Genomic DNA, 21,944 nt, shown 5'->3' with positions numbered 1-21,944 from the left:
TGATTTTGAATAAAAATAATATTTAAATTTAAAAAATAACTCTTCGAGATGATATTAACAATTAAATTAATTGAGGTCTAAAATTCGTCATTCAGAAAATCTTGTATGTTGTATTTAACAAACAACATAATTCATTTATCATCCAGATTATATACTCGTCCAGATATTTTTGTCGTCCAGAAAATATTGTTCAGATTTAACAAATGACCGACCGAACCATCTTTCCATTCTAACAGTTTAGTCTAAATTTTGGTCTAAATTCATATATCAATATTTTATTCTTCTAACAATTTTTATATTATTATTCTAATCTTTTTAAAAATAATATAAGATTTCATTTTAATATTAAACTCAATAAATTCATTAAAATAGGAAAACAAAGAAAATTTAATATTTTATTTATTTAACTAAAATAAAATTTACAAAGATTCAATACTATTCCGAATTAATATATGTTCCCACAAATACTCAATTAATGCATCTTAAAGTGCAATATGAGCTTTTTTATTTTTTATTTTTCGATATCGTCCAAGAAATTTTTGAAATCGAGTATTTTAATGTGTTGTTAATTTGAATTATTTTAATATTATTTAATTTTATTATATTTCATTATAATATATATGATTATTTAAGTAACATATTAATATCAATCAATCAATCGATATACTTATATAAAGAAGAAGCATGAGGCGTGTAGGTGGCGCCTCTCAAATTGCTCAATCCTATTTTTCTAATTTTCTGGAATTTTTGAATGAAATATATCAAAAGTAAAAAGTATATCTTGACATAAATTAATCTGATTCTGTTTCAGATTATTTATGGAATATAGTAGCTTGCAAGTTTTTTAATCTGATTCCTTATCTAATTCTGTTTCAAATTATTTATGGAATATAGTAGTAGCTTGCAAGTTTTTTAATCTGATTCTGTTTTAGAGTACTATCTCATGAATTTAAATTTATATTTTTGCGGACAACCAATCCAGGAAATTGGAGGAAGGAGTCACTAAGATACGCATGCCTGGATTGGAATTCAACGTCCCGACATGATTAATGTTAGTATAAGTAACATAATGTTCATCCGTATTAAAACTGGGGATGGTTTCGGAGTTGCATCTCAATATCTTTTTGACTTTTACGCACTTATGTTCTTGCAAGCTTATTGTCTGTTTTATTGGTCAATCAATGTATATGGCTAGATGTCATCGATCAATTTTGTTAAAGAGCCGTATGCTTTTTACATGTAGGGCATGTTGAATATGTCTAAGAAATAGTGTTTTGAAATTAATGACAACTAGCGTAAAAGCCCGTGCAAGACACGGGCCTCTATTTAAACTCATAATTTTCATGATATCAAAAGCTTTAAAAGTATGCTATGAAAATATAGTTGAAAGATTGTTAAAATGTATATAGTTGGTCTAATTTTTTTAGTAAGAATAGATCAACATCAAGCTATGATATATGAGGTTTAATAAAAGTGAACGGATCTGTAAAAAGATCTTTTGACTCTACAAAAACATGTTATTAGTGCAAGTTTGTTGCCAAAAACATTTCAAACTTGTCCCCCAAAACGTGCTTCTCTCAAACAAGCTTTCCTGTGTCCGTGATGATGTATACGCGAAGGACAGTGTGGCAAAGCACTAAGATGCATCTGCTGGACTGTTTATAGGATCCGAGCCAATGTAACTAAAATTGCTTATATTGGAAAAGAAATAAAAACTGCTGCCAAAGAGGCTTTTGTGTTAAAATGAAATGCTACAGTACTCTTAGATATAAACTAAGGCAATTCTCATAGTATGAATTGAAATCATACGGGGATTAAATAACAATTGCCCTAACTTGAGCGTCACTTAAGAGATCCACTGTCACTTCACTTGGGTGTAACAACTAAGCAAAGATCATCTTTTAAAGGCTGCTTCCATCCAAGATAATGGTGCAGAAGTGTAATCCTGGCTGTCTCAATTGCAAAGAAACTCAAAGCCGAAAAGCAAGCACCGCTGTAACAAAATCTATGATTCAACATGGCATTATAAGAATCTTGTATTCCAATTCTTCAAATACCAAAAAGTTACAAATTTTCCAAGTTTTTCAGCGCATGTGATTTCCACTAATGCCAAAAGCTACATCTGCCACATCTAATATAATAAAAACAAAATTTGCAGGCATATGAAAGGATGAATTATGTAACATGTACTACCTTTTAATAAGATCTGAAATTTCTAAGACTCAGGACTCGGCCTCAGAAGCAGGCCATGATCTGACATTGTAAAAAACCTTTGTAAGCCCCTTTTTAGTCCGGAGTTGTGAAACCTGAACACAAGGGAGAGAACAGTAAGCAAAGCAATAAACTTATACGTATCACATTTGGCCTGAAACACACAAGCTTATAGGAATCCAAAAATCACATCTGACACAAGTTACTATTATATAATATGACTATAATGATCTCATATTACTGTTGAAGCACTAAATCTTGCAATTGATAAATTTACAGGCTTTTCAAAGAAGAGCAATTCAAGTTCGAATATAAGACTAATATATTAATATAGCTATGCGTAGATATCCAAAATGAATTCCAAATGCATATGTAGCATGTGGCACACTGGAGTAACCGAGTGAAACATGCTATATGTACTTGCCTACTTGGAACCCATATTTAGTAATCCAGCTTTGCTCCACTCAATTAACTGAAGACAATAGAAAAAAGCCTAAACCTCCAGAACAAAGATCTGCAAGCAAGATACTATATACTGTTTTGATAAACATTTAAGAAACACTCTATAGTTTAAAGTTAGAAATTTTATTGGACAGGCAGACAATTGACATTAACACAAACTAAAAACATTCCTCCCAGAAGGAGAAAATAGTATTTGATCCATTTATCACAACAACAGCACTATATATGCGATCAGATTTGGCATGTGAATAAATAAAACTTAAATCATTATGAAAACAGGGATAACGAAGAGGCAAAGACTAAATCATAATTACTGGTTACTTGACTTTTCATTGGCCATATACATTTTGAGCTAGAAAACGAAAGATTTAATTAAAAAATATAAGAAATTTAGAAATTGAGAGAAATGAGCTGAAAAGAGTTCGAGACATGCCACGTGAGCATCCCAAGAACTTCCTTTATATATACACAAGTACCCACATGAAAAAACTTAAGAATGTACATACACAAGTACCCACATGCAACAACTCAAGAAATGTAGATACCAGTTTAAAATTGCAAAAGAAAAAGTTATTTTCAGAGATTTACATAATAATACACACTTTCAAGTACTTCGGGATTTTAGAAGAACCGCGAACTTAGCGAAAATGAGTTAAGAGTTGGAATACTCACCCTGCAGCGAGGAACAACAATCATGGCCTGAGTGACAACATCATTTTTGCTCAAGTCACCTGTGACATAGAGATCACGATCTCCATAGTTGTTGTACTGCAGGAGTCTAGCTTGTCTTGCTAACTCAAAGCACTGTGTAAACGGAAGATCATCATTGCAATCCTATCTCCCAAATGCTCGAACATGGCTTTTCCTACATTAATGCTATGCTAATATCAATAGAATAATTGAGTATTATTATCTTAAATAATGACAAAGAACTTGAACATGTAACCACTGGTAGAAACATAACTACTAAAAACATGAAATTATTTATTTTTAACACTTACTACTGCAGTACCTGAAAGACACTTTCCATTTAATAACCACCCTCTTGACAATTCTGTATCGCTGACCAGTTTTGTAGTCATCGTCTCATAGATCTGCACTTCAGCAGTAGTTTTAATAAATGACAAATAAAATTTGAAACTAATAACGTGCATCTAAAATATGTTAGAAAAGAAACCATATACTTGCAAGCATTGGCAAATTGTCCGAGACCGAGACCCCAAGGATATAGAGCCTACTTATTTAGCAAAGGCAACATTGTCCGGATTACTTTCGTCCTAATATAGCCTACAAGAATCAAGATCATCATCAAGATTGCTAGCTCGAAAGTATAGAACCAAAATAGAAACTCAATTAAAGAAAAAAAAAATAGTAAACTCCATTAATACAGACAACAGGAAAATATATTAAAAAAATATGGGGCAAATATCTTAAAAATCTGGATATGCGCACATATTCAGTCATTTCTTCAGGCACCTTGGATTCAATGTCTAAACTCCTTCCTACTTGTACAACACTCTCGTTAATGAATTATATCAAACAGCTGGTGGAATATAGCATGCGATTAAAATTATAAAGAAATTATAGCTATAATTTTAATTCCAAGCAAGATGTAGAGTAATAACCTTTCAAAATTAAGTATCTTCATGTCTTGGAATTGCGAGACACATCAATCTGTGAATAATCAAAGAGAGCGACCTGTAAATAATCAAGGAGAGAGTATATGCTCGAACAATAGACATAAAAGTGAAAGGCGATGCTAAAAAAGTAGAGGAATTCAATCTCAAAACTTGATCCAATTTCATATATGAGAGTGTGTGGTAATTAAAATTCAAAATTACATATGATATGGTTATAATAATAACCTCTAATCTTCTTCATGCATCAACAACTCCTCCGATGTTATATACATATACATTTATTTTGAATTTAATGGGATAAAAATATGAAGCGAAAATGAGAACAGAACCTCTGATGTAAGAAATTGCAGTTATTTTGGGTCGTTTCACCATTGGAATGCAACAGTACTCAACCAATATGCACCTAAGTTATATTTCAGTTGTACAAATCTGTTATCATTGGAGCACCATCTGTAACAATCTCCTGGTCATAAAAGTCATAAAACAGAGGTTAAATGATCGAAATTCCAGGACAGCCACACTAAGAGGCCAGACAAAACTAACTTGAATAAATTGCTTAATTGCAGCAACAACATTATTTGGAATCAAATCAAGCTTATTTATAAGAATTATTATATATTGAAGCCACATGTTTTCAGTAGGACTCAAATGCTTAAAAGCTTGAGGGTGGAAACGACTTTCATTTGCTGTTATGGGAATAATTGAGCATCCATAATTTCCGCACTGTTAAGCAATGTAGGCATGCAAATATCATGCCCTATGAGCACAACCAAATATTTTAAGAAGCAAGAGTCACATTCTTAAATTAACTATGAGAAAATTTATGGTCATTGCTATAATATGTTAGGACTTGGACTAAGGGAAGACCATTATAAGCACGTAATAAGCTTAGTAGGCGTGTCTTGTGTAAACTGTTAGTGCCTCAGGTTCTTGCTTTTGAGCTCTAATTTTTAAGTTCTGATTCTCAAGTGCAAGCCTTTCCTATTTTTTGACATCTAATAGATTGCATCAGTTAATTTATAAGAAATGCATGAGCACTGTATATAAAGAGACATGTCACAAAGATACAAACTCAAAGATAACACGCTAGAAAGTAGACATTAAAAACTATTTCACAAAGTCACTGGTTTTATTTAGAATTTAATACACACACAATCACTTCGCTCGCTCGCAAGATAATAAAAATCTACCACAACTATGGGATTTAATTATAAACCTATTATAATCCAAAAATTCAACCATGTAATAAGTAATGAGGAGAGTTTAGCAATTTGGTTCATTACACTTACCGGGCAATCAACAAATGAGACGCAATAGTCTCATTATGGAATTCCGAAAGTCAGGTATATCATGCACAGAAGCATCTTCGTTTTCACATCCACATGGCCTGTTCAAAAAAAGCATGAGAAACATGGTGGGAAGTCTTGAAGGAATAAAATAAGTGCAGTTTCACTAAAGCAAAAAAGAAGGAATGAAATGCCCACAATTCAATTTTAACACCAGTACTTAAAGAGCAAGCTTAAAAAAGTATCATAGTTCCAAATGAGAAATAATCTTAATTTTATAAACACAATCTTCACTAAAATGTTGTTGCAATGAATAATATACTAAAAGTCTCATAGTATGTTTTGGATTGGCAGGATCTTCCTAACATAAGATATTTTCAGACTGATCTGTGCCAGGAAATGATAGTACAACTGATGATCAAGATTAACATTGGCTTGATACATTTTAACAGCGACATTGAGGGTCTTTTCTGAAGCGTATTCAATGTCAAAAGGAGAAAAACTATACTCATTACGTCTGGACACAGCAAGGGAGGATTCTTCCTAAACATAACAATACTAACATGCACTTACAGATCAATGTTTCAGTGTGTGGCTATTACTTGAAAGAAACATTTATATCAAGTAATGACAACAACATGGGAATACAATAAACCTAGAGAACCAAATTGCAGATGATAAAGATATAAATAACATAGAATTAGCGAAACAAATTGTGCTATATCAGTGCAAGTTGCCTTTTTTTTGGGACTTTCTATTCTTTTCACTCTTTCTGGATTTTAGTTACAATAAACCTAGAGAACCAAATTGCAAATGATAAAGATATAAACAAAATAAAGAGGGAAAGAGATATATACCAATAGGGAGGGAATGGATTCTTCACAAGCTTTTTATTTTGGAACAAATACAAAGTTCACTATCAGATGATGCCATATTTCTCGACTAACTGGAGCTCCGAATGGCGATGATGGATGTAAAACCCTAGTTCACAAGATCCAATTTCGTCACCAACTGTGTTAATGCGCATATGTGTCTGTATGCTTCGGTCTCCACGTCCGCCTTGTCGACCGCAATCACCAGATTAAAGCACTACAGCATTCCCTGAAGAAAAAAGTATAAATCATTAAACTGACTTTTTTACATACAAGGGACGAGATCAGACCTAAATGGTGCATGTTATTATGCTACAGGACATGTACAAATTATTAATGTTAATCAGGGTCTGTGCTTGCTGATGAAATCCTAAAGAATGCTGAGTATTATGCACTGAGGATTGTATTTAACATTCCAGTCGGTTGTCTCAATTTTGCCCACTACTAAAACTATTTTTTTTTCCAGAGGAAAATGTTTATTGCTCTGCAATATTCCCTTAACAAACTCTACCAAAATGATCACTTGACCCCATAATTACCTCGACAATATCAAGTGCAAACAACCACAATCTATCTTCTCATCCACATCATAGCTACCTCTATCTTTTTCACTGATTTTTTCTTAATATCTTTTTACCGAATATAGATATCAAGAAATTTGTACGAGAAGATGAAATGAGTAAGAAATTCTGGATCACGCATTGACGCAAATGTGTATCACAGGCTCCTAAAAACGAAAACTCATCCTTACAATATATCGACAAAAGACGTAGATAAGATAAAGATCATCTTCTTCTTATCTCATTGGCCAATCACACCCCAACTAAATGGAAAATAATCACAGTTGTTTCCTTCTTTAGCATTACGTTTTCATTCTGGTAACCAGTTATGCACCAGACAATATCTAATCATCATGTTTTTATCAACTAATTTAATTATAATTTTCCAGCAACTAAACAGAATTCAACAGGAATTCAACAGAATTGAGATGATAATACCTGTATACCGTTAGGTGAGGTGTCCGCGGTTAAAACTCGGACCTTTGACTCAGTCTCAGGAACATGCTCCTTTTTAAAAATCCTCACCTCAGGGCGCGTCTTTCAAAATCGACAGTTTATACAAATTCTGATCCAACGGACTGTGCAAAAAGAGATGGATACAATCAGCTTCAAATTAGTGCATAACTTAAAATATCACCACCAATACAAATATATTCCGAACAAAATCTGAAATACTATAGCACCTCATAAAACAAGCTTGAGAATTGGATCATTGCCTAGCAAAACTCACTTTGTTATCTCGCCTTTCTTTGAAAGAGATTAGACTGCTGGTGCAATACTCACACCCCGTACAATATAGTAGCAACCTCTAGTAGCTTAAAATTATAAAACACAGTTATTTAGTTCTGCCGAAACATAATCAACATAAAAACTAAGAAATCATGATAAAATCTCTATGCAAAAATAGTGCTCGGGGTGTATAATTTTGGCCTAGATAACCACAAAGACCAGATAAACTGCCTTCCTATGCAAAATACAATATCAATACCAGGTGAATGTTGACAGCATCACAGTGCAGAGATGCATAAATTGAAGTCGGAGTGCAAGAATTCCAAAAGCACAGCATAAGAGAGAGGCACACAACAAATATTATCAAAAAAAAATTACCCATATTATCCTTTTTTATGCACAAAAATTTATAAAAATCAAACTGGTTCAGCAATTTCATCAAACATATAGCGATGCAAAATCTTTGGCATACCTGACGTTGATGTTTGATAAGATTAGTGGCAATAGATGGAAGGGAGAAGCTAGAACAGCAGAAAAGGTTGATCGCTTGAGGAAGGAGTTGGAGTGATCGTTAGGTGAAGGCATCGCAGAGGATAGCTCAACGGTTGCGGCCTGCACTAACATATGCACAACACTATTTGGGCTAGGGTACTATTGAAATTATGTGTAAACCAAGGGCATATACGTAACTTCACAGGCAATTTTCTTGCTCTTTTTGCCCCTAGTCCCCTTTTAATATATAGAAGTAGAGTAGATGTTAGCGAAATACATGACTACTTTAATAAAATACACAACTAAAATTAATATTCGTCGTACTTTAAATCGTTAATTATACTAACCTTTAATCCGTGCATGCGAAGCACGGACGGGTATATAATTCGTAATTTATTATTTATAATTTATATTTAACATCATTTTATTAGTATTTTAGCATTAATGGATTGAATTTTAATTAAATTATATTATTCAACTAACTATATTTTCTCTCGTTTACTTGAAAATGGACAAACCCGAATAAATATATATACATTGGGATTTTAGTACATTTAATCCGAATTTAGTATACGTAGATTTAAAAATAAGAAAAATCGAAAAATTCAAATCTTTTCCAAACATAGCCGATCGTGTAATACCTTTGAAAGATTTAGTAATCTAATCAATCGAATTTTAACGTAATTTTGTAATCTTCGTTTTTTTTGACAATAGTAACTTTTAAGATTAGAGTTGAAAAGAGTTATGTAATGGTTCGTGTTTATATTGAAATAGAACACGTTAAAATTAAAAAAGTTATATGAAGGTTCTTGTTAAAAAAAATATTCAAAATTGTATATTTATAACATCATTATAATTTTTTTAATGAAATATTATATGATAATGTATTGTTATGAGTATTTTTAGTATTTGAAACTGTTTAATAATGTAAGACTAATAGACTCCACATTTATAGACTTGTAGTACCAAAAGTAGAGTACCAAACCAAAAAATATAACTAAAATCTTGGACTACAAATTATACCCATGTTGACTTATTATAGTACAGTATAGATGTAAAAATTTATTTTCATTTTTTCACTCATGAATTATAATCCAATTTTGTAATTTTATATATTAATATTGGTATTGCATCGATATGTTTATAATATAAAATTTATTTTATTCTACAAATATTAATTTTGAATCATTAATATAATTTTTATAAATTTTCACACATTTATTTTATTTTACAAATACTAATTTTGAATCGTTAATATAATTTTTATAGGCGGCCGCAACGCGCGGTTTCTCAACTAGTTATTATAATATCAAAATACATCCAATTATTATTTCAATAATTATTATCATTATTGGTAAGTTATTTGCAGATATCACAATTAATTATGTAGGGCTCTCCTGCGTAATGGTAAGAATTTCAATCCCAACAATGTCAGTAAACTTACTAACTTAGGCCATAATTAAACTAATTATCTTACAATTTTTAAAATAAAAATACAGACTCGAAAATAAATTCTAACTACAAGAAAATTATTATCAGGTCTATGGTGCAAGGGGCGGCGCAGGAAGTAGCAGTATATTCGCCGGCGGCTGATTTACGTCGCCACACGAAGGATTTTTTTTTTGTGTGCAATGTGCAGGAAGTGGTACTGTAGCTTGGTTTATGATAGAATAAGTCGTACAAAGACGTACTTGTTTTAGGACTAGATTATCATCTTCATTAGTCTCACATTTGATTAGCGCATGGAAACCTGTTGCCTTTTTGATTGCATCTTCAATGCGATCTCTGGTATACGGATTATTAGCATCCGGAACTATACCAGCTTCGTTGAATATATTGTTCAAAACTTGTGGATTGGCTACTCCTATGATCATGTTAATGTACTCTCTTGCAAGTAAGCCAGACCTGCTGCCATGTTTATACCACTCGTTCCTCCAAAAAATTTCATTTGTGTTTCCGGCCACAATGGAAGGCCATAGCCCTTCTAGGACGCGTATATTGTCATTAACCTGTGTAGGTGTATTAAGTTAAGACTTTACTCCAAAATTAGATAATTTAATAAGTTGCATAACAGAAATGAGTTGAAGGGATGAGATATAATTACTGGGGTTGTACATTCGATTAACCGAAATCGAAATTCATCAAAATTTTCTACCGAATATCGAACCGAATTAATTTCATTTTTATAACTGAATCAAAATTTAAATTTCGATTATTATTAAAATCTGAATTTGTAAATCGAAATTCTTAAGAATTATCCGAAAATGTAAAATTTACTGCTGATTAAATTTCGTATATAATACATGTACGGGTGTACCTCTTGTTCGAACGATGTGTAATCGATATTGGGAGGACGTTTTAAGTCACGACGTCTCCAGAGCCCATGGAACGAGAACTGGTTGTTCACGTATTCTGGCCGACAGATATTCTCGCTACAATAAATTGGATTCCACTCATATACTGATTGAAATTCAGGATTTTGGCATGAAACCATTGTCACCAAAACCAATATAAAAAATAATTTGTTCATGATTTAAATACGTAGGATATTTATGATCAAGGAACAGAGGGGATGGATGTCTGAGCGAAATATGCAGGACACACGGCTAGCGAAAGATGCAGGACACACGGTAGGGCAGAACGTATATATAAGCCCACTTTAATATAAATTAAGTGCTTTAGCTTTGCATGAGTCAACGGTGTGCATACATGCATCATTTGTGATTTTACAAATACTGGGTCATTCATTCTACATTTCATAGTTACTGAACAACTACTCCCTCGCTGTCTGTCCCTCTCATTTCTTTACGGTTACTATTTTAGGATATCTCTCTCATTCCTTTATGTTACTATAAATAGTAAGTTTTTCTCATCATTACACCCACGATCTTCCCCTACTATCTCATATTTAACAATAAAAACTACTATTACACCCACTACTTTCCTCCACAATCTCAAATCTATTATTAAATATTGGTAGGACCCACCACTGTACCTACTTTTCATCTAACTTTACTCATTTTTCATACATTGTCTTGGCCTCCGTGTTCCCTTCCAATGTAAACAATTGAGGGGGACGGAGGGAGTAGGTCTGTCAACGGATCGGATTCGGATCGGATCGGTCCATATCCATATCCATTTATTTTATCGGATTCGGATTCGGATCGGATCGGGACCGGATTTTTTACAGGTGATCCATATCCGGATCCATTAGGATCACGGATCGGATATCCGGATCCATTTAACTTTTTTTTTATTTTTCTTTACCTAGATTTAAAAGTCTTTAAAGAAAATCATGTCGATGATTATTCGAGTTCAGGAAAGACAAGATTAAATGAGATACCTTGATACAAGTATCTTGATACATTTTGATTCTTTAAAAAAATCACAAATTAAATTAGAAAGAAAAATACACAAAATGATAGAATTTCTGGGATACCAGTACTGTTGTAACTTTACAACTCATATATATTAGTTATTTCAATGATTAATCAAACACAATCATAACTCAGGACTCACATTAATGATATTCAATGACTACTATGCTAAAAAATAACTACTACAATTAAAAAAATTATAATATATATATATGGGTTGGGTTCCAGGGAGACCATGCTATACGAGAGAACCGAGAGACCACATCTTAGACCGTCCATCACAGTCCATCACACAGTACATTGATCTGTATTTTTATACGTAAATAGAAGGGCAGTGAAGTCAATTAATGCTATAATACACATATAACTCTAAACAAATATACGCTGAAATCTGGCAGCATGCATGATTTTAGGGAACTGTTATATGGAAATAACATATCACTTCCATACTTTAGTTATATGTATATCAATCATCCTCCCGTATGTCTTCACAGCTACTTTCTTCTATGTAATAAAACCACATCAATTCTTCTTCCTAAATAACGTCATTGTTCCTTCAAGATTTGTTTTGTAGTTTTATTTAGAGTGATTGACACTTTGCACCCCTTATGTTTAGGCACTTTTTCGATTTGGTCTCAAACAATTTTTTTTGGCAGTATACACCCCAAAGTTTGAAAAGCGCTTCGTTTTGCACCCCTTTGACCAATCTCCGTTAATTGACCGTTAAAGTTAACAGATTTCAGGTTTTCACTTTGCACCCCACAATTTTAATTTTTTTTCATGAGTGTTTTGAAATATTTTTTTTCAGTAAAAAATATTTTCCTCAAGACTGAAAAAAAAGATTTCAAAACCTAAGCGTCCTGAGATTACTTAAAGGTTGAAGAGAGAACATCTCCCAAGAAATTTTCACCTTTTGTAGCATCAGACAACTGAGATTCGCAAATATACAGAAGAAGCCGCCTGAGAATTGTTGCGGATGGTACTTGCTTTGTAGCCACAAGGTATGCAGGTCTGGGAATCCCAGATGCTCGTTGAAGTGAACATCATCAGTCTCTGCATCTATTCGTAAGAATCTTTGGGAATGATAATTGTCATTAGAAGGCAAGTCCTGTGATTTGCATGTTACTTGTAAAAATGCATATTCGGGATCTGTGAAAGCTACGGATCTTGCTACGTCTCTGATGATGTCGTGAACTTTAGTTTCATTATCTTTTCCGGAGTCGAGCAACAAAGAAGATGCCTTGAGATAGTGAACCATAGCAAGCACTCTGAATTCTACATCTGGTTTACTAGTGCATCCCAGAGCTTCCCATATGTACTTTTCCTGGACTGGAACTCCTCGAAAGTGGTCCCAGGTTTTGGTACATTTTTAACCTCCGGAAGGTATGCAATCTCTCCAGTTAGATGTTCCTTTCCGGAATTGATGCGTTGAGTTACTGCCTCGGCCTTCTTCACCACATTCCTACAAATTCGAAAACGGGAGATGGGATTAGAAATAGGCAGATACTGGATGCAGCTGCATGAAGGTGAAAGCTCTTCAGCAGCACTCTTCTGGATCTCTTCCACATCGGTCTCCCATTTTGATACATAGTCTTCGATTGTGTTCCCATTAGCTTTTTCTTCCCTAACTTAATTTGACATCTTTTCCTTCTCGATGCTAAGTTTCTCAATTTCAATATTGAGATTGTCAACAAGAGTTTGATAACATAACATGTAGTGCAAACCCCGAAACACTGCATCAACTGTATATTCAGATACTTTCTCCACAAACTTTCCCACGATTGGAATGTCTGCTAAACCCACCATGATTATTGATTATTTTTCAGAAAGAATAACAATAATGATTATTGGCTAATACGAGGAAACAAGGAGGCATTTCAGTCTTGAGGAAAATATTTTTTTTTGAAAAAAAATATTTCAAAACACTCATGAAAAAAAATTAAAATTGTGGGGTGCAAAGTGAAAACCTGAAATCTGTTAACTTTAACGGTCAATTAACGGAGATTGGTCAAAGGGGTGCAAAGCGAAGCGCTTTTCAAACTTTAGGGTGCATACTGCCAAAAAAAATTGTTTGAGACCAAATCGAAAAAGCGCCTAAACATAAGGGGTGCAAAGTGTCAATCACTCTTTTATTTATTATATATGTGGTATGATACTGATATGGAGCTCGAGGAACACACAAGAGTATAGAGTCATGACTGGTACCAGTTGTATAAAGCTCGAGGAACACACAAGAGTATAGAAGCAGATAATTGTACCAGTTGTATTGCAAGGTGTATTTTGTATTGTTATTCATTATGTATATGGTATATAACTGGTATAGTTATCGAAGAACACACATAAGAACCCTCTTCCCACTTGTATAATGATTTTTAGATCGCAAGTATGGTGTTTTGTTAAAAACAGGTTATGTTTGTAACTCAGATGTTTATTATTTAAGAGACTCACATGGAACACTGAGATGATTTGATATGGTGGGTAGAAGTTTGATCGTGTTTAATCAATATATACTTGGTGTTTTATTATGTCGCTCTTCTTTTGTGTAGGCTACTAATTGTTTCCTCTCCACATTTTTTTATTTCTTGTGTTCCAGATTGTAAAGCTAAAAAATCAGCAAACTCTGATGGTTCGGAATTGAATGGGTTGAAGAATTCAGTATTAGTAGTCTTATACAGAGTCAGGTACAAGAGATAATGAACGTTAGAGGTGTTATCTGGTGTTCAAGAACTATGATGATATTTTTGACTTTACAACTTATCAATGTGAGTCGCTTGTTTAAGCGTGGGAAATCATCAGAGTTAAACAACTATTTTTTTTATATTGTTTGTTTTCACAAACTCAAGCGGTGGGTAGGTTTGATACAACTAGTTTGGTTATCAATAACTCAATGATGTAAGGGCTCAACTTTGTGTTCTTAACAACGCATGTGAAACTCAGGATTTTAAGGAATTTCAGAAAGATTTTCATATGGGTCAAGCTCTGAATAACTACATATTTTTTGTCCAGTATTCTTTAAATCTATACATGCTTAAATTTATGTTTTGGATTCTTCAAACATGTTCCACATATATTTAATATTAAGTCTTGAATTCTTAATTGAACACCTCTAAGAACGATTTCGATGTCACAGTTTACACTTCCTTGGCGAACACCTTAAGGAATCTCCCAATCATAATTTGCCACCTTCAACCACCTTACTAGAACAAGATTTTTGAACGTGAAATTTTTATCATGTGTCTAAGAACACCTTAGGGAATCTTGTCAATATATATTAATAAAAAAGTAGAAATTAGTTAGTAAAATATACTATATATAACGGTAACGAACGAATGAGATTTTCTAATTAAATCATAATAGCAATAGATACAGGAGATTTTGCGGATGCTACAAGTAGAACTTTATTGATATTAATTATAAGAATTTTTTTTCCTGTGAGTTTCTAGTGATCACTTTATAAAATCTTGTGAAAATAGATTAATAATTTAATATTCAAAAATTATAATTTTTTCAATAGAAACATTATTACGTTAACGAAATGATGAGATTCTCTTCTTTAAACCATAATATTAATAAATACAAGAGGTTTTGCAGATATTAGTAGTTGAACTTTGTTGATATTATTGCAATTTTAATCTTTTTCAAATATTAATATTTAATTGTTCTTATCACCTTCATGAACACGCTACTGAATCTCCTTATAAATATTATGAGGAAAAATAATATTTTTAGATCTCTCATTAGAACCTTAGTATCTGAGAACACCTTAATGAATCTCCATATTAATAAAAATAATACACTCTATTACTAATTTTTTTTAATACACAACTATGTATTTTTATTATATGGCTACCGTAACACCTTAAAGAATCTTTACAAAAGAAAATATTGAATTAATACTTGAAAATTTTAAATTATTATGTAAAATAATTTATAAAGATATCGCAACACGCAGGACATTTAATGAAATAATTTATTTTTTTAATTTTACCATCTAATATTAAATAAAACACAACGGTGCAATTTTTATCGTATGCGTAAGTAACATCTTAAAATTAGTAAGAAAGAAAAAAATTAAACATATAAATTATTCAATAAAATATGTTACACTGGTGAAAAACTCATGGATTATTTAAATATTATTGAAATCATTTAAAAAAAATTATATCTAATCATCTAAAATTTTAATAAAACAAGATATTTGAAGTGAACTTATTATCCTGTGTCTAAGCAACACTTTAATAAAACTTTTTTGATATTATTCTAATATTAATTTCCTTTAAATATTAATATGTAAATATCACCTTCATGAACACGTTATGGAATCTTTGGTATAAATTTTTACTTTTAAAAAAAATGTTATTGAATATCTATATATAGAATCAATAAGAAAAAAAATAAATTTGAAAATATAAATTATTCAATAAGTTGTGTTATATTGGTGAATAACTCATTGATTAATATAATTCTTATTGAAATAGTTTAAAATATTTATACTTTGTCATCGAACTTTTAATAAAACAAGATATTTGATATTGAAGTTTTTATCCTGCGTGTAAGGAACATCTTAAAAAATCTTGTGAATTTTAATATTAAAATAATAATAAATACAGGAGATTTTGCGGACACTACAAATAGAACCTTATTGATATCGTGATAATTTTTATTTTTTGATTTTAATATTAAAATGTAATTATTATTATCACTTTCACGAACACGTTATGGAATCTCCATATAAATTAAGTGTTTCACTAATATATTATGTTTCTAATTTTTTAAAATTAAAAATATTTATGCTATATTAATTATTATTATATTATCCTCTAACTACATTAATATTCTACTAAAAAATTTATTAGATGTTCCGGAAATCGGTCATATATAATATTTAATTTTGTAATGTGTTCATTTCAATTAAAGTTGAATTTAATTTTAAATAATTTAGTGATTCATTGTTAAAGATTCTACTAAGTGAGACATTAAAATTTCTATGTAATGACAAATTTTTAATAATATTATTAAAATTGTAATACGGGTTCTACTATGAATAAATGTTACATTAATTTTTGTGATATAAAATTTAATGTGTTTTTCAATAAATATTTTGATTTTTAAGTTTTATGCATTTTCACTTATCTTATAAAGACTTATTTTGGTGTTCAACTATAAAAATTCATTTAGATATTATAGTATAAGATTAAATATTTATTATCTTATAAATATAAAGCGTATTATTTATTTAAAATAAAAATTCTATTAGGAGTATAAAATATTTAAAATAGTACAATTCTGGGTGTACTTATGAACTCAACGAAGAACATTAATAAGAACACTAAATCCTATCACTCGTGTGATTTACAGAGTCATATTTTGGATTCAATAATCACTTTAAGAAAACGATCACTTAATTGAGCATTTTATCTTATTCATGTAGCATCATATATCAATTTATTAGAAAAAGTAACTCAAACAAATTATAAGGTAAGTAATTAATGACATTAATGAATATAGCTGATATATGGGAAGCCTGATATATGCAAGCGCGGGTGAATCTTTGAAATCATTACAAATCTTATCAAAAAAGGAAATATACTGATTGGATACATAAATTGTATACAAAACAATACGTATACTTTTGGTTTCACTATACTACCCTTGCTGTATTAAATGAGAATAAATAGAAGTTAATATTTGATTTATCTGGACCACAGGATCAAATTTTCATCAATGGTTAGATTCAGGTCTCTCAGGTCTCTCGCTAGTATCCGGTCTCTTTTGAACCTCCCCCTATATATATATATATATATATATATATATATATATATATATATATATATATATATATATATATATTTATTTATTTATTTATATTTTATCGGATCGGGTCATTAACGGATCGGATCACCTTGAATCCATATCCGCCCCGTTTATTATCGGATTTTTCTTATCGGATTTAGTTTCATTTGCCTATGCAATGGATTTAGTGGTCACTTGGCAAATCTAAATATTAAATATCTGAATGATTAAAATATCTGAATGATCTAAGACTCTGAGTGAATTATATATCTGAAAGCTGAATGAATAATCTTATTTTTAAAAAAGAGATTTAAAAATATCTGAGTGATATTAATTTTTACTTTTGACTTTTAATAAAATTGTTATTTAATGTAATATTATTAAACATAAAAACTACTTTAAACTAGCTATAATATAAATTAATCAATAAAAATAAAATAAATATAACATTACATGAAAATTTATGTGGGTGTAACAATAAAATCAAAACTATATTTAATATACTTAAAAGTTAAAAGTAAACGATATATAATTACAAGGATATGTCGTTCAGAATTGTGTATATTTATAGAGATTATTCATTATTCATTATAGAAACTAGTATAATTAATTAATTATAGAAGCGTGTTGTCTGAGCGCTCGAGGGATGGCAATCGGATCGGGTCGGGTTTCATAAAATTCATATCCAATCCATTATATTTCGGGTCGGGTTGGGTTCGGATTTGGATATTAAAATGTAAAATCCAAATCCAATCCGTCAGGTTTTTTCGGGTTTTGGATCGGATTCGGGTTTCGACCGAATATCTTAAAAGATAATTTAAAAATAAAAAAATTATAAACCGGTCTAAACTACGATAATTAAGTGTTTTTTTTTCAAAATTAGGATTATTAGATGGGATTCTATTTATTTAAATTATAATAATATAAACTTAAACCATATTAATTTTCATTATTACCAATATACAATATATTTTATACAATATATTATTGATGAAATATTTGTCTTGAATATAATCCCTTATTTCTTTAACCTAATCTATTGATATTGAGATTATAATATTACATTTATCAAAAAAATTAAATAACATATGTTACACACACAAACACAATCATATTAAATTATTTATAATATATATATATATATATATATATATATATATATATATAAAATATTTGGGGGGGTTTTCGGGTTTCGGGTACAGATCGGGTTCGGTTAGGATTTCGGGTTTCGGATCGGCTTTCAGATCGGTAGAGGCCATATCCATATCCAAATCCAAAAACATTCGGGTATAAAAATCAAATCCAAATCCAAAAAACCGGGTTCGGTATATCCGAAAATTCGGGTTTCGGATTAGGTATCCGTCGGATCGGATTTTTTTAAGATGTAAACAAATGGGCCCTTAGTTTCGTGGAGAGTGGAGACCCGACTTTTTTTTGGTGTTTTTGATCCAATCCGTAGGAATCAATAGAAAAGGCAGGTCATCGAAAACCAAATTTTCTTCAATCTTCAGAAGAACTAGTTCTTCTAAAAAAAATGATTTATGTTTTAATATCAGTATATAATTTCAATATACTTATATAAAAGAAAAGCGAGGGGCATGTAGGTGGCGCCTCTCAGATAGCTCCGTTCTATTTTTCTAATATTCTGGAATTTTTGAATGAAAAATATCAAAAATAAAAATTATTTTTTTTGTTTTAGATTAATTGATATGATATATATCTTGGCATAAATTAATCTAATTCTGTTTCAAACTAGCGTAGAAGCTCGTGCGAGACACGGGCACGGCTATATAAATTCATGTATCTTTGAGTTTATGAATTTGTGTAACTTTGATAATACAACATCTAGTCGGTATATCCCTTTCTACTTTATGAACTTGGTAATGGTCTATCCAATTAATTTTCGGTTTTATTTTTTTCGAGTTGAGTTAGAGTCGGATGGGATAGGGTAGGGTCAGTTAGGTCGGGTTTTGAAACCCATGAACACCCTTGATAATGGATATAGTTTTGATTATTTGCCCTTCAAATGGCGTGTCCCGAGTAAGACTTCTTACCGCTTTCTTAGCTGAGTAGATTTGCAGTATAACTAATAGGGTCATGTTCCCTGACAATTGATTGTCAGGGAACGTTTAGACAACACACTGTGTCCCAGCCGTTGGATCGACGATCCAACGACGGGGACAAAAGGAAAATTTTTTAAGTATCCGCAGTAAAAAACCGCGGACACTAGGTCACAGAGAGGTATCCGCTGAAAATAACAGCGGACAGAGGAGAAGGATAAACACAGACTAGTAGCAGCCATGAAGACTTTTATATACACTATGCAATATTAACTTTATTTTATATTCTAAACTTTAATCTATATACAATATAGAATATTAATTTTATTTTATATTCTAAACTTTATTTTATATACAATATACAATATTAACTTTATTTTACATTCCAAACTTTATATGAAATAAAGTTTAGATATATAAAGTTTAGAATATAAAATAAAGTTTAGAATATTATTTTAAACTTTCATATACAATATTGTATATGAAAATTTTAAAATAAATTTAATATTGTATTTTGTATATAAAATAAAGTTTAGAATATACAATATATTAACTTTATTTTCTAAATAAAGTTTAGAATATTATTTTAAACTTTTATATACAATATTGTATATAAAAGTTTAAAATAATATTCTAAACTTTATTTTAGAATATATTGTATATTCTAAACTTTATTAAAATAAAGTTAATATATTGTATATTCTAAACTTTATTTTATATACAATATACAATATTAATTTTATTTTAAACTTTTATATACAATATTCTAAACTTTATTTTATATTCTAAACTTTATATACTTTATATATCTAAACTTTATTTTATATAAAGTTTAGAATATAAAATAAAGTTAATATTGTATATTATATATAAAATAAAGTTTAGGATCTAAAATAAAGTTAATATTATATATTGTATATAAAATAAAGTTAATATTGAATATACAATAAAGTTTATCCTACTTTGGTGTCCCTCTGTGTCCGCGTTAAAACCCGCGGAAAGACCTAATGTCCGCGGTTTTTTACTGCGGATACTTAAAAAAAATTCCATTTGTCCCAGGCGTTGGATCGGACACAGTGTGTTGTCTAAACGTTCCCTGACAATCGATTGTCAAGGAACATGACCCTAACTAATAAAAATTTGTTCTATGTTTATTTTCCACCCTTTAAACAGGCAAGATCATTTATAAGTTGTGACATATAAGGATGTATTAATATCGAGTGTGAGTATTATATTGCTAATGATGGTAAATATATTAAAAGTAATGAAAATAAAGGCCAAAGCCAGTTATTTCTAAGTGAACATGACCGTGTAGAATTTGTAATAATATCAATGAACTAACATTTTCAAGCGAAATAGGTGTATGGCTAAAACAAGATATGACAGGTGAATAACAGATGATCTAATGCATATTCTATTGTGATTTAATATTGTTCGATAGAGCTAAGTTGATGCTTCTCGACTTTGAAGTATAGTATTTAGTAGGTTGTCGGAGAAACTCAATTTAGCTTTTGTTTTTTTGACATCTTTGTGTCGTCCGTGTTGCTTGATGATGCCTGTTTTGCCTGGCTGCAAGGCTTAATATGATACACGGTATAATCTTCGTAACCACCAACAACGTTGTATTCATTAATTTTGTCATCAAATGCACATCTCTTCCCAACAATGTTTGTTCTTACGCACAAAAGTAGTGAGTAGTAAGTAAATGGTACAACTGATATGTATTTTATTGATGTCAATGCATGTCTATTACTTCGGGAATTTCATTGAGAATTTTGTCCACTGGTATGCCGATGATCTCTTACGCCTGTTTATTGAAGAGGGTGAAAGTTGTTTTCGCGTGTTATCCTCCACCCGCACGGTCAACTTGCACCTGTATATAGTGCATAAAATGGAAGAACAATGTTAAGAGTGTTCTTAAATGCTTGAATGCTTGATATTCATGTTAATGAATGATAAGGATGATAATACCGTGGCTTGAAGTCTGGCGCTTCCTTTAAGTAACGTGTGCAGTAATAATTTCTATCAACAGTTTTTACTTTACGCAAGCGTCGGGGGCAACAATCGTATCCATTATTGCCACTACTGTGGCCTCACATAGTCACGTGTATGGTGGAGTACCTGAAAGTTGCGTTGAGAATGGTCACATTTAGGTTGGAGGTATGCACATTTATAGGTAAGACAGATAATTATTTAGATATGTGTAATACAACAGGGACAATGCAGATGAGAATAAGATGAGATTGTACATTTGCACATAACACCTCGTGGCTGCAAGGTTTTGATAATTGGCAAAATCATTATCGGCTCTTTAAAAAATAAAAAAATTTGCAATTACATGGCCTATGATAATTCTATATAAAATTGAAAAAAGTGGGCATGCACATAATTCTATAACTTAAAGATGGACAAGCACAAAAACTTCACGAGGACATAATCTGCACAATACCAAAAGATTGAGA

The 21,944-nt window shown here is 31.0% G+C and overlaps 1 protein-coding gene and 1 long non-coding RNA gene across 8 annotated transcripts; both read right to left on the bottom strand.

The window, feature by feature from the left end:
• Window positions 1–1,677: 1,677 nt before the first annotated feature.
• LOC108194288 (uncharacterized) lies at window positions 1,678–8,471 on the bottom strand. Of its 7 annotated transcripts, none has more exons than XR_001801382.2 (12): window positions 8,233–8,471; window positions 7,715–7,995; window positions 7,470–7,609; window positions 6,457–6,700; window positions 5,603–5,700; window positions 4,643–4,776; window positions 4,299–4,347; window positions 3,858–3,960; window positions 3,686–3,767; window positions 3,346–3,538; window positions 2,194–2,306; window positions 1,678–2,005 (listed from the first exon to the last, which is right to left on the bottom strand). It is a non-coding gene; the product is annotated as an uncharacterized LOC108194288 (long non-coding RNA). The 7 variants fall into 7 exon arrangements; XR_001801385.2 differs by having other exon boundaries at window positions 7,715–7,991; XR_010285315.1 differs by having other exon boundaries at window positions 3,686–3,772; window positions 7,715–7,846; window positions 8,233–8,470.
• A 1,322-nt stretch (window positions 8,472–9,793) lies between these two features.
• LOC108195727 (intracellular ribonuclease LX) lies at window positions 9,794–10,746 on the bottom strand. Its single transcript, XM_017362696.2, has 2 exons — window positions 10,570–10,746; window positions 9,794–10,261 (listed from the first exon to the last, which is right to left on the bottom strand). Exons 1-2 carry the CDS (start codon window positions 10,744–10,746, stop codon window positions 9,794–9,796), a joined length of 645 nt encoding a protein of 214 aa, XP_017218185.2.
• Window positions 10,747–21,944: the final 11,198 nt, after the last annotated feature.

Source organism: Daucus carota, chromosome 7, assembly GCF_001625215.2.
Source record: "Daucus carota subsp. sativus chromosome 7, DH1 v3.0, whole genome shotgun sequence".
Lineage (NCBI taxonomy): Eukaryota > Viridiplantae > Streptophyta > Magnoliopsida > Apiales > Apiaceae > Daucus > Daucus carota.
This window is presented reverse-complemented; position numbering and strand designations above follow the sequence as displayed.

Bases quoted from the DNA above. Each gene is read 5' to 3' on its own strand.
- LOC108195727 (XM_017362696.2), bottom strand. From the start codon at position 10,746: ATGGTTTCATGCCAAAATCCTGAATTTCAATCAGTATATGAGTGGAAT. The intron at 10,262-10,569 runs GTACACCCGTAC...ACACCTACACAG, and splicing joins ACACATCGTTCGAACAAGAG to GTTAATGACAATATACGCGT.